Source organism: Manacus vitellinus, unplaced genomic scaffold, assembly GCF_001715985.3.
Source record: "Manacus vitellinus isolate BGI_N305 unplaced genomic scaffold, ASM171598v3 scaffold_56_pilon, whole genome shotgun sequence".
In the NCBI taxonomy this organism is placed as follows: Eukaryota; Metazoa; Chordata; class Aves; order Passeriformes; family Pipridae; genus Manacus; species Manacus vitellinus.
Genome location: NW_021940660.1, coordinates 1498336 through 1512211, shown reverse-complemented (window position 1 = coordinate 1512211; position 13876 = coordinate 1498336). Strand labels below are relative to the sequence as shown.

Below are 13876 nucleotides of genomic sequence, written 5' to 3'. Positions count from 1 at the left end.
TAAAAAAAAAAATAAAACCAAACAAGTAAATATAGATTCTTAATAGAATGTGTTCATGTGATTCTGTCAAAAAGAATAGGCTAAAAACCATTCCGAAAGCAGGTATGCCATGCTTTCTAGATGGCGAAACAAAGCTTTATATGGTCATCTTCTACTGCATAAATTAAAATTTTAAGGTGGCCTTTCTTAAAATTTAGAAAGAGGTGAAAGGCAGAGTGAAGAATACATCAAAAAAGCTTCAGTTGTAAAAGTTGCTCAGTTATGGCCATGGACAGTAATAATTACATGAGAACACTTTGCAACATATCAGCAAGGACTGACCACGTGCCAACTACTGACCAAATTGCTGCCAAATGAACTGAAACTCTTCTCCAGCTTTCACAGTGAGGTTCCAGCTATTGAGATCTACAAGAGGTTGATTTTATTCCATGTAGGAGGAGAGAGCTGAATGCTCTATTTCCTCTTCTGCTGTTAACAAAAAATAAAATAGCTAAAGAGTTCTAGTTACATTTACTGGTACAGAGAAAGGCCTCCTCTGATATCCCTGGGACCATCTCAGATCTACAGAGGCTTTCCTGACCGGTAAGTTTATTTATTTTGGTCTCTCGTAGTGCTTTCGCCCATGTAATGGCATCTGAGTAATTTCAATAAAAAAGGCCTGTGTAACACACCCTTAAAGCACTAAGAGGACAGACTATGAAATATCTTTGCGTGACCTTCTGAGGTATATAATAGAGTTCACCGTCCACTGCAACTGTGAGATCAATTTTTAGGAACACAGAAGTATTGTGAATATTATGCTAATCAGTACTCATTGATACAAGCAGATGTATACACAAACATATCTTAAGCATATTTATATGCGAGTCCTGTATTTTATCCGAGTTGGATATTAATCACTCAACAAGGCACTAGAAAAATCTGGGGTTTTGAACTGTCAAGTCTCCACAGGTATTAAACACACACTTTTTCAGCTTAAATGTAATGAGCAACTCTAGAGTGAGCATGCAGACTAGACAAACCATGGTTTAGGAAGGCTTGAAAATATTCAGCAGCTCTTGGCATCTGAGCCAAGTGCTGAAATCAAGGTTTTTTGGCAAGACTGACTCTTCTGCTTGAGAAATATCTATAAATATATACATTAGCCACCAGAGCCACAAGGCTGAATTTGCCTGTGTGGTCAGGTTTGCTATCTGTCTCTTATTTTGAATGCTGAGAGAAGTATGAATTTAAACCAATACTGGCTGCAGTTTCAGTCACTGCAAACCATCAGCACTCAGTATAGTTCACAGTAGCTGGTCTTTGCTCTAATAAGAGCTCTACACATACAATTAATGGTCTCAGGGGAACATGAGAGCTTTCTTCACATTTCTATACATGTATCTGACTGGAGCTGTCCATCACTTTGACAAAGCCAAAGATCTGGAACAAAAATACCTTGAACCTAGAAAGCCATTGCACTAAGTACATAAGTACATACTAAGTATATAAAAAATACAAATCTATCTTATAGCTCTATCAAAACAGATAAAATACAGTATTGTCACCATAAATTTCTCTCATGCACAAGCTTCTCAGTATCCACTATAGTTATCTACCAACAAGAGAGGGAATGTCTAATTCTCTACTTAAGGGCACCTTAGAGAGAAGTTACTTAAACTGGTGTGAAAAGGATTCAAAACCATTCTAACAACTGAAGGTTTTATATTCAGTCTGTACCAGCATAAATAACCATGGAGGTCACTGATTTAGAAATTGGGCTTTGTATGTCCTTAGGGAAAGGCAAAAATAAACCCACTGCTGCAAGATAAAGCACACTGCAGTGAAGGAGACAGAAGATGTTGCAGTGAAAAAAGGGAAAAGAATTAACTGCAGTCAGATTTACCTTTTCACCTTTGGATCCCTTGAGTCCACGGACACCATCAGCACCCTAATGGAAGAATATAAAGAATTACTTACATGCATATATTCAAAGGGGTGTGGGGAGGAATCCAATAACTAAATCTTACCTTTACACCACGAGGACCTGGATAGCCAATTGGACCCTGAGGACCTGGAGGGCCCTAAAATATATTGGAGTAAAGAACCTTTGTTTGTATAGTACTTGGTTAGCAAGCAGTTCTCTTTTGAGTCTAATCCTTATTCTTTCACTACAATGCAGCAGTCTTGTGTGAAACAGCAAAATAACACTGGGCTGCCTGCCACTAAGAAAAGTTAAGACATCACAAAGAACCCTTCAATGTCACTATTAACAGAATTATGATCTTGGATCTACTTGTATATTTTAGAAGCAGCTATCTACAATATAAATTATCTGTAACAATGGTAATTGTAAATAGTAACAAACAATTAGGAACAAAAAAAAAGATGCAGATTAGAAACCAGTGGTGTTTTACTGGAGAAAATTTATGTTAATTATGATGATGACACAAGTCAAAAGTAGAGATAAAAATAATGGGGAAAATAAAAGTTATAGTTTAAAAAAAAAAAAAAGGATTCCAAGCCTGAAAGCTAAAAGGCTCATGGTGCTATCAGTACTGACTTGTGCCTAATGAAACTGAGTTCTGTGAACACTGGAAACAAAGATGCCTGGAAACATATCCCTGCGTGAGGCTGAGCTGCTCTGTTGATTTGCCAGTGTCTGAGATGAACAGATAACAAAATCTTTCACTAATGGGGACATTGCTAGTGTCTTTTTCCTCATTCCAATGTGTCTTTTCACAAAACCTTTTAGACTGTAAACATCTCTGAGAAACTGAACTTTCTATCAAATTTGGTGAAATTGAGCAGTAAATTCAAAAGATTTAAGGAACAACTGATAGATGGTGATACACCTGTACTTTCAAATCATAAATACTCTGTGTAAACTTTATTTTCTTAAGAAATCAGGATAAAATGTAAAAGCCTCTAACAGGTAACATTTTGGACAAATATAACACGCTTATGTCAGTGGTACTGTACTTTCTGAAATGTCCTATTAATTCATTCATCCTGTCATCCGGAATACAACCTTTTATCACTGCCCTTGAAAACAGTACTGAAACTGAAACTGATGTCAGGTGCTACAATGAGTGCTATTCTGGATAAATAAGTGTCAATACTGAGCAAGCAGAACAATTTAGAGAGTCCCAAGTCCCTCCAGGGTTCTACAAGGAAAAAAAAAAATTACTTTACATTTAGTTGAAGGTGACCTAAAAAATGCAAGGTCTCTGCATGCATTTTTACATCTTCAGAAAAGCAGGTTCTGAAGAACTCTTGTGGGTACTCCATACAACAGAATTGAAAACTCAAAATATCTGCAAGTTATTTATATGAAATGTATGCACCTTTTATTGATTGCCACTCTGCCAACTCCAAAATGAATTTTACTTTGAAAGAGTAAGCTTTATATTATTTACAATGTCTATAATATTTCAAATACAATAAATATGTTTGTCCACATACAGATGCTTTGAATGTGTCATGGGTTTTCTATTAGCTTTTTAAGTAGTTCTTGGAGCACTAAATGTGTCATACAGCCTAAAAATGGCCAATTTTTTTTTTAAATCTATGTAAATAGATGGAAAAGTTTTAAAACTCACCAATGCACCTTTATCTCCAGACTGACCCTCTTTGCCAGGATGACCCTGATTTAGGAGAAATGTATTTGATTTGAAAAATACTGGTTTTTCAGTAATGACTTTTTATTATAAAAATACAATTATTTAAACATTTGAATTTCAGGACATTAATCACATTTCTTCTGTATTAGAAGAGACACAAAAAATTTTGAGGAAAGATTTTACTTTTAATACCAATTTAGTTTATATAACAAAGGAAAAGCTGGACAATAGTTACATTCATGTCAATATTTTCAAGAATATCATCATCCTCCCTTCTGTTTAGTTAATGTTTCAGCAGTAAGAGGTTTTTAATGTAAGAGACTCTCAACTTTGATTTTGAAAGAAGAGTGATTAATATTGCAGCATGAAGACATTCCTAAAATTATTTTTAAAATTACAGAATTTATCACAGGAGTCAGTAGAAGGCTGATCTAGTTTCAACGTTCTATGTCTTTGTTTTAAACTGTGATTTGCTTTTAAAATAAAATAAATTTACATCTTAGACTTTCTTCTGTATCACTGACATTAACACTGCAGTACTCAAAACATTAGCCAATCCACTGCTTTTCTTTCTTACAAAATTTGCAAATTTTGCAAATTCTGCAAAATTTAAAGGCCATTTAATGAAACTAAAGATTAACAGACAATTAAGAGTGAATAGGCTGGGGGTGGGCAAGAAGCTGTGAGGGGACACAGTCATACTCAGTACTAAAAGCAGTTGCCGACTTGGACTACCACTATTTTCCCTCTCCATTTTGTTTTTTCAACAGAGGTATCCATAAATATTTATCACTTGGTAAAAGTATCTAAACATTCAAGGGATTAAATATTTGGTTACTTACAGGAGGCCCATCAGAACCAGGAAGGCCAGGAAGGCCAGGTTTGCCCTGTGGTCCCTAAATGCAGTAACAGACACCCATCTTAAGAACAATAGCAAACATGTCAAACACATTTGTCTTTAAGAGCTAAGGATATAAAATGCAGTTATATGTAAATCCCTTGATCTGGATATCAAGAATAAACCAAAAATATAACAAAACTGAAGCCAGAGTAACACTATCATATATATAAATGCAAGAGCGCAAGGCCAGTTCTTACAATCTTTAGCCAACACACCACCCATATTTTTTAATGAGATGTTTGCCTGAGAAGAAGCTTCAAAATTACTCTATGAACATGCACACACATAACACAAGATGGGGAAGAATTCTCCAGTATATAAAATCAACTCTTATTTAGAATTTCAGGAATAAAAGGATTCGCCAGTGAAAGATATCAAGTTCAAGAGGCAGAGTTCAGGTTACAGAACTACAGTGCTCGTAGCTGAAAGGCGTGGTATGCTTTTGGAGAGCCTTGGAAATGCATATATTGTAGAAGTAGTCCATTTTGCTAGAATAACACTTCTTAGGCACACTGACAAGTAAAAAGTATGTGTATAGTTTCCTAAAATTTCCTTCATTTTCTCTAAAAGAATACAATAAACAGCGAGGAGGAGAAAAATCAAAAAAGAATTAATTGAGCAGGAATTCAGCAAAAAGGGAAAAAAAGTAAATTAGTGTAAAATTCAGTAGTGACAGTTTTAAAATTACCAGAAGATGTGTTTCAAGCCACAAGAACATGTAAAAACAGATCAGAAAAAAACACCAAATGACCCTACAGTATGCCAATTACACTGCAGAGTTATGTCAAACTGTAGTCCTTGAAAAAAACAGAATCAGACTTGAGTAGGTAAAACTTTGTCATAAAAAAGGGATTAGTAAAAGTAATTTTTGCAGCTTCCTCTAAAATTAATTAACATAAAAGTACCCACGGTTTAATACTGTAGATAGGATTCTGAAGCTAATAACAAAATTAAACCAAAATAAAGGGAGGAAGTTATGCTTGTGAAAAAGTATACGAGAGGAAAGCCGGGCCTCCATTGATTATTCATTTACTTGATGATTTCAGGAAGATCTCCTGATTTTTACATTTAGGTTACTATTCCATAAAAGATAGCAAAGCCTTCAAGCTCATAAACAAGGTTGTTGCACAGAACTGACTGCAACATAACAAAATAAAGCTGTAACTTACTTTTTCACCAGGAGGCCCAATAGGACCTTGAGGACCAGGAAGCCCCTGTTAGAAAGAAACCAGTGTGAGAAAGCAGGGAGAACAATATACATACATTCACCCTACTAAAGGTCCCTCATTAATCTGTTTAAACACACTGGCAAATATAAGTGGCTTTTTTTCCCCTTACAAGTTAGATCAGTTTTGTGTGAGCCTTTTGCACAAGCCACTATTCTGGCAGTAGGTCTGTAACAAGATCCTATTCAGAACCCTCCTCCAGGTGTGGCCATTCCTGCTGCATTCCAGGAACACTGAATGAGTCATTTTTCTCCTGAATGAAAAATCCCTCTGAAAACTTGCTTAAAAACTCTGCTCCCACTGCCCTCGGCACATTTGTAGTATTATTTATAAAATCCTTGAAGCTTTATCAGTTTTGCACATGGAAAACTAACCTTTTAGTAATTTCCATTTATTAAACATTTGCTGCACATTACATCGTATTTCTTGGGAGTTATTTTACACTTACTTGTGGGCCTGGAATTCCTTGCTGACCAGGAGGTCCTGGTTCCCCTTGAGGACCCTATCATGCAAAAAAATAGTAGGGCATTAGGTTTGCATTTCTGCACTACAGATCTTCATTGTCAGAACTAAAAGGAATACAAACTCATCATTGTTCCTCCCTCTTTAAAGTCTACCACCAACTTTCTATCCAGCATCATATTTTTTCATGCTAATGAATATCATGACCTTTTCTTTAATAGAGAATAACTGCCCACACATAGGACCTAAGCACTGGAGTCCATGGTACTAAAGGAGCTTGAGACAAATCATGGTTAGGCCTTCTGGCTGAAAACTGAGTAACAGAAGGCTTCTCTTTTCTATATAAAATCATAATATTTTGACAGAAAAGTTTAATTAAATGGAATAGACGCTATAGTAGCAGGTATGGGTGAATATAGAAAGGATTCTTAGAACTTACTCCCTTTCTAATTCCCAGTTTACTACTCACCATGTTTCCTTTTGGGCCTGAAGGTCCATCAATACCTGCAATGCCCTACAACAAACAATATAAACATGAGCAACTTTCAGTGGACTTCCATTTTTTTCTCCTGGAAATTGCAAATACAGATCAATTCATACATACAGGTTGTCCGGGGGGACCAGGTGTTCCTCTGGGGCCCAGTAATCCCCGTGGACCCTGCAAGAGAAGAAACACTTATTAACACCTGTGTGTCTTTTTCTGAACAGAGACACCCATGAGCAGGACGAGTAAAGGATGCAATAAGGAGTAGGAAGGATGAAGGGTGTTTAGGAAGAAAGAAAGAAAGGAAAAAGTTCACTGATAACAGATTCACCTCAAGGACACCCTATGTCTGAATAGGATGTCAGTGGAAGGGAAAGCTCTGATTTAGCTGCTATATTATCATTTCAAAAAAGGTAGGAGATTGTTATTCATATTTCCTGGTGCAGAATACTGGGACAGCATCTTCCACTAAAGTTTCAGCTGCGTCTTGGTCTAGAAGTCTGACCTGAACAGTAGCATACATGTTTATATTCCTGTCTTTTGAAAACACGATGGTGTGTCATATTCTATACTGCTATTCTAAGTATAAAATAGTGTTTTTATCTTTACTAAAAATCCAATAAATAATTAAAAATTGCTAATAATTTTATTATAATAAATGCAAGGCAGTCTGGAAACCAAAATCATATTTGTTCTTCTTACCCCTAGAAATTTCCACAAAAGACTAAATAAGGTGAACATGATTTGAGTCTATAACATAATCTATGTTATACTATGCAAACGAATATTAGTTTTTATCATCTGTGTCATCATTCATGCCATGCTACTAACGTAGGCAGAACTGAGTCTCCAGTCTCCTCATGTATGATATAGTCACAAATCACTAACACTCCAACTCTGTAGCAACTTCGTTGTACTTTGTGAGTAGGCAGCAGCACATCAGACATTTAGGGTAAAATTCCCCTTTCTGAGGCTTGATTTCTTGCCTGCAATGCAGAACTCTGTTCTGCAGTGACAGCACCTGCAGAATTCCAACTGACAGGAGTGGAAATTCTGCATGTGAAACATGTGAAACAATGAAGCAGAGTAGTGTGAAAAAAAGGGGTGAATCCAGGCCTTATTTTCTAATAAGCCGATGCTTAGAAAACCTTTTAAAAGAAACAGGGGCTTGATTATATTGTCATGTATCAAGGACTGCAGTGACTGATTTTACACAACAGGATAGGAAATAGCCTTTGTGACTCTGAAAGTTGTATATACTTGGCTGGATACACCCCTGGTTGAATTCTAATTGTGTAAGTGGTGTTTCATCCCTAACAAAACTCTTAAATTGTTTGCTTTTCAGGCATACACACACACGCAATAATTTTTATACCTGGAATTCAGAACAGTTTAACAGAAAGGAAAAAAATCTGAAAGTGGTTTTTGTTTATAACAGAAACAAAAGAATAAAAGAATTGCTTACAGCTTCACCTGGGAGACCTCTTGGTCCAACTTCCCCATCTTCTCCCTGTTTTTGTACAAAAGAAAACAAGTTTTAGACAAAAACTGAACATGTATTGTGACCATGTTCCCATTACCTGAGGATTCACTTTAGGTTTTCCTGTGTGAATAGCAACTTACTCTTGACCCGTCTTCACCAGGTAAGCCAGGAGGTCCCTGTGGGCCACGGTCTCCCTGAAGAACAAGGAAAGTCATTAAAATAACATCTGCTGTTGGAAACAATAATGGATGGGAAAGGAAATGAAAACAAATGTGTTAGCTGAAGTTTGATGTGTCAAAACATGTCTTGACATGCTGATACAAATCTGTAGATTACAGTACTTAGTAAAATCTTCCATTATATTAGTATAAAAACAAATGAGCTTTACTGAAAAATTAATTATTTGTGTTTGCAAAATTTCACTCTGTAACATTTTCTACTGTTACAGAAGATAGTGTTACCCACATTTTCCTTTGTCTCATCAACACCTTCCTGCTTTCTCTACACAGTGTATTACTGCCAGTAAAACAAGGCTTGTGTACATGGGTCAGAAGTTAATAAACCTATAGCTGGGCCCTGGAATATACATAGAGAAGTTTACTGACCCCCTTTCAGAACCACACACCTTGGCACCAGTCACTAAGAGCCTTGGGACTGATTTGTCTGAGGTTTTGGAAGGCAGCCAGACTTCCACACTTCCCTTCAGAGGTTTGGGCTTTTCAAGTCTATATACGCAGAGCCTCAGTAGATTCTGGACCATACTTTTAGGGTTTATTTTTCTTTCCCAATTCCTAAAGAGAACTAGTGTGCTACGTAGCTCAAACACCACCGACTCACCTCCTTGTGGGCCGTGGGCTTTTAGACTGTGACTTCCTTCTGGCATTGGACAACAACCAAGTATTTATGCTGTTTACCCTAATTTTATCAGTGTCTCCAAGGAGCCTGACCACTGCTGTGGATTCTGGTAGAGATATATGGAGTCACTGTTTAGTGGCTCTGTTCTTTACACTTCTGAGCCTTCCTAGGGAATTTTAGGTAACTTTCTCATATACCCAAGAGTACATCCCCCAAATAGAAGACTAATGCACCTAGTAAATCTAAATAAGAAAAGTTCAAAGTCATAGATACTGAGGTTAAAAGAAATATTGCACCATGTAGTGTGATCTGCTCTACATTGGAAATCAGGGAATCTCATCCATGAACTCCTGTCTGACAACTTGTGTTTGACAGAGGCACAGCCTCAGAGAGACATCCAATTTGCAACTCACAGGTGCAATATGACTAATTCTAAAACCAGTCTAAAACTTCTACTCTAAAGATATGGGTTTTCAACATCTATTCTTTTACAGCTGAAATATAACCACAAGAGAAAAATCGCTTTCCTTGTCTTGCCGTGCTTATTATTGCAAGCCAAAGACAACTGAACATTTCCATTATATGTCAGTATATGTGACTCCAAGAGCTACAGCCATCTGATCTGGCTTTGAACTGAGCTGCTTTCACAAAGATCACAGTGCGTACATTTACAGAAGATCTCCACAGAAACACAAGAAAGTAGTGATTTTTATATAGTGGGATGAAAGAAATGATGAAAAGAAGTCATTATTTTCATTATTATTTTGCCAATTTCAATCCACACTTATTCTTCTATTTTAGGAGGAGTTAATTTTTATTTTTTTTTAGGAAATATGAAATAAGTTGAATATTTAAAAAAAAAAATTATTTTTTTATGACTTGGAAGGTGCCACACACACAATTCTAGTATTCCAGATTGGAAAGCAGACACACATTCCCTGATTCAGACCAGATTTCTGCTCAGCCCTCAGAGTGCAGCAGTGGCAAGTGCTTAATGCCGAGCCCCCTCTGCTGTTCACCTGCTGAGCACGCTGTGTTTCAGTTATGACATGTGCTGACTGTTTTACACTCTTTAAGAAGAGGGGATGATGAAAGAGGAATAAAAAAATTCTTTATGACACCAGAATTTCTTTCCCCATTGCAAACACAACTCAAAGCAGTATCCTTAGATGCTATAAAAAAGAACTACATTATGGTTCAGTAGCCAACACAGTTGAGATTTTCTAGGAAACGCAACTGTGCTTACCCATTGAAGGATGACGTAATAATTTCTTGGTCATCAAGCTTTAGCACATATAGAAATGGTTTTGTTGACATTCCCATTCACTGTTTCTTTTATGGTGCATTGCACTTACCAGGACAACAGTAAAGAAGGGACATTCAGGCACATGGTTGCTAGCATCTACAATTAGAGGTATAATCTAAAGCAGAAATCCCTGATTGCGATTATTTCGACACCATGTAGGGAAAGATGAAACCTCATCCCATAGATTTGTATGACATAAGGAGCAAGTATATTATTTGTTTTAAATATTACTACAAGTTTTCCTAACTTATCTGACCTGACTGTGATCTTTCTTTAAGTTTCAGTTGCTGGAATAAGCCACACTAAAAAATTCAGTCTGCAATTTAAATATTCATATGCATTTTGTTGAGCAACCTTCTCAGCAGGTTAAAATTTGTCATGGTCCTGATACAGAAACTTCATGCTAATTTCCTTTTCCTATTACTATTTCCTTTACAATGACAGTTAAGTCCAACAGGCAAATTCCTTAACTAAGAAAATTAGAGCAAAACCTAGCTGAAGATGTGATCTGAATTCTTTAAATATATTTAAATCATTACTATATATATAAATAGTTGTCTATTGATTGATATTACTAAAAAAGTTTCATGAAGAATGCATTGCCTGATGGTACAGATATTATTCTGTAGCGTGAAAAGCATGAAACACCCTGTTTTAACTTTCCCCTTATTTCTCAGTGCTATTCTTAATGAAGGGTGCATTATTTCTGTGACAGTATCAATTTGGTGTTTTATAAACATACATATTTCTCTTCTTACCCTGTTACCTTTGTCACCAGGGAGGCCAGGAAGACCATCAAATCCTCTGTCACCCTAGGAAAGAAGAAATCACAGCTTTAGTAAATGACTGTTACATTATGTATTGCTTACTCTGAATAAATTGCACCTTCCCTCTATAAGTTAATTTCTACCCTTGATTATATGTACACTTTTGTTTTTAAATTAAATACATGGAGGTGATCATATAGATCAAATTCACAAAATTTGCTTCTACGCATTGTAGCAAGAGAAGGTGCCAAATCAACTTTTTCCCTGTGTTGTAGTTACGCTATTTATAAAAAGAAGTCCACACCGAAATTAAAATCTTGATTCTAGCTGCACTTTGCAGTTGCAAAACTGACTTTACTATTACTGATACTCTGTAACTAGAAACTGACTCAGAGAGAGAGGAATCATGCCCCAAGGATCAAGTTTCTTCAAGGTCAGACTACTAGCCATTAACATTAATTACCATATTTTAAATGGATGATTCATTCTCAGCTCTTGCATCTGACCCAGCTATCTGACATCTCAGTATTTTCACTTAAGAGAAGAATTTTGGGTTGGCCTGGATGAAACTGTGGTACCTACATAAAATCTGTCTAGTCCATTCCAAGACTGCAATAAAGCCTCAGGTCTTATTATTATTATTTACCTTTGCACCAGGTTCACCTGGCATTCCTCTGGCACCATCAGCTCCAGGACGTCCCTGCAAAAGCCAAAAGGGGCAAACATTTGAAAATGCAGTGGAATCAGTTAATATTTAATAAAAACTATTTTCCCAGAGCAGAACTGATCCATACGCTACCTACCCTTTTGCCAGCTTTTCCACTTGGACCGGGGGCACCTTGAACACCACGAGGACCCTGAATTTAAAGAGTGCAATTCTTAGAATCACATTAATGTCAGCTGAAAGTTAGTTAAAAACCTCACCTCAGGAACAAGATAAGATTTTTTTTATACACAAAGCTGCATTGTTCCCCCAGGAGATGGATTCTGGTTCCCAATTTCTCATTAGTTTTAAAAGAACATGGGCATCCAAACTGGCCTTAGCACTACCAATTTTAACCCTAGTTTTCATGAGATGGCACTATCCATGGCATAATTCATCATTTAATGTAAAAGTTTCTCACACTCTTTCCATGACTTTGGAGATCTCAGTCCTGTAGCTTCTTCCTCTCAGGCCAAAATTATTTAGTCATATTATAAATATTTGATGAAAACTAAGAGTGCTTATTTCGGATCCCTAACTTATACACAAACATGAGCTATGCTGGTAAACAGCTCACATGCCACCTTAGCTTTACACAACATACTTTTAAGCAGAGGGAGAGTGAAAAATCTGATTTCACTTTTCAAACATATGTTACTTTGACTGATGACTGTGTGGGCGTGACTGTAGAAATTTTCTCATCCTCCATCCAAATGCCGGTGAAAAAAGCAATGGTAAGGGCCAGCCATTCAAAAATAATTTCAGTGCTCTTTAACATCACTACATAGCAGTTTATATAACAGTAAGCTGAAAAGCAAAGCATGCACTGTTCCTAAAGACTTATTCTTGCTATGTCACGTCTTTCTTGAAAATAGGCTCTCTAATTATGAATTAAATTCAACCTCCCTCACCTCTGTATGACAGAGGCCCAGGTCATACAGTTAGAGACTAACGTGATTATTGAACACAGAAAAGGGCTTGAAGTGACAATATTAAAACAGGTTTTCAAGTGATAACTCTACATGTGATAATTGCTCTTTGTTTTACAAAGATTGTTACTTTCACTTTTCAAAATGAACAATCAAGTTATTGATTTTAATTAAGATTTTAATATTGATCAAGCTATTGAATTTAATTAAGATAGTATCATAAAAGTTATTTGTCTTCAATTGCATGCAGAAAGCATATAATTGATTGATTTCTTCTAATTGATATGAATACATTTTTTTTAAGATAAACACTCAAACATAACAGGGAATATTATTGTACCTGGGGACCTGGTTCACCACTTTCACCCTTAGCACCTGCTGCTCCAGGTCCACCCTTGATGAAAAAAAGCAACATACATTGTGTAAATGCACAAAAGCCTCCTTAAATTAAGAAGTTACTTTCTATTTCTATACATGAATTACAGGGAGCAATAACAATCTTCTATTCAGCAGGAGGTATGAATTTACCATTTGAATCTAGAGATAGTCATGATATATCATTGTCTAGACACTGGTTTTAGGCACGTAAAAATAGTTCTTCCTGAAGAGAACTCCCATCGATTTGAAGAGATCAAATGTAACTCTTTGTTCGATATTAATATTTGAGAGCTAAATATGAGCACAGTAAGAACATAAGTAATGCAAACAGAAGTGCATTCATCATAGGAAAGGCAACAGAAGCAAAAGCCACCTCTTTTTACCTTTATTTCTGTGTTGTACAGAAAATAACAGTTCAATCCGAAGATCACTATAGTCAAAGAAAAATACCCTGTCTAATCTTGTAGTGAACTTTTAATCAAGTCCTTTGTGCATCTGCACCTGCAGAAGTGGAAAATCTATATAACTACATCTCTTTATTATTATGAAATGATGATACAGATTTTAAGAGTAAATTTTACTGATAAAGAGACCTAAAGCAGATATTCATCCAAGGCAAGATACTGTACATGGAATCTGGGGCAGAACTAGTTAAAGTAAGTTAGTGGTCTCACTAAAACAGACAAAACAAAACAAAAAAATCTTGACATGCACACACAGAATACAGGCTCAGAGAAAGAACATACAGGAGTTTGCTACTACATGCAAAAGAATTTTTGC

General features: G+C 36.2%; 1 protein-coding gene across 2 annotated transcripts in view; it reads right to left on the bottom strand.

Annotated features, from left to right (window-relative positions):
* COL11A1 (collagen type XI alpha 1 chain) overlaps positions 1-13876 on the bottom strand; it is a 133571-nt gene that overhangs the window by 62594 nt on the left and 57101 nt on the right. For both annotated transcript variants that reach the window (XM_018081750.2, XM_018081751.2), the window contains 14 exons: positions 13059-13112; positions 11890-11943; positions 11733-11786; positions 11078-11131; positions 8299-8352; positions 8141-8185; positions 6796-6849; positions 6661-6705; positions 6178-6231; positions 5673-5717; positions 4445-4498; positions 3582-3626; positions 2010-2063; positions 1886-1930 (listed from right to left, as the gene is read on the bottom strand). In XM_018081750.2, the coding sequence (XP_017937239.1) occupies positions 1886-1930; positions 2010-2063; positions 3582-3626; positions 4445-4498; positions 5673-5717; positions 6178-6231; positions 6661-6705; positions 6796-6849; positions 8141-8185; positions 8299-8352; positions 11078-11131; positions 11733-11786; positions 11890-11943; positions 13059-13112 (711 nt within the window). The remainder of the gene's footprint in view (positions 1-1885; positions 1931-2009; positions 2064-3581; positions 3627-4444; positions 4499-5672; positions 5718-6177; positions 6232-6660; positions 6706-6795; positions 6850-8140; positions 8186-8298; positions 8353-11077; positions 11132-11732; positions 11787-11889; positions 11944-13058; positions 13113-13876) is intronic.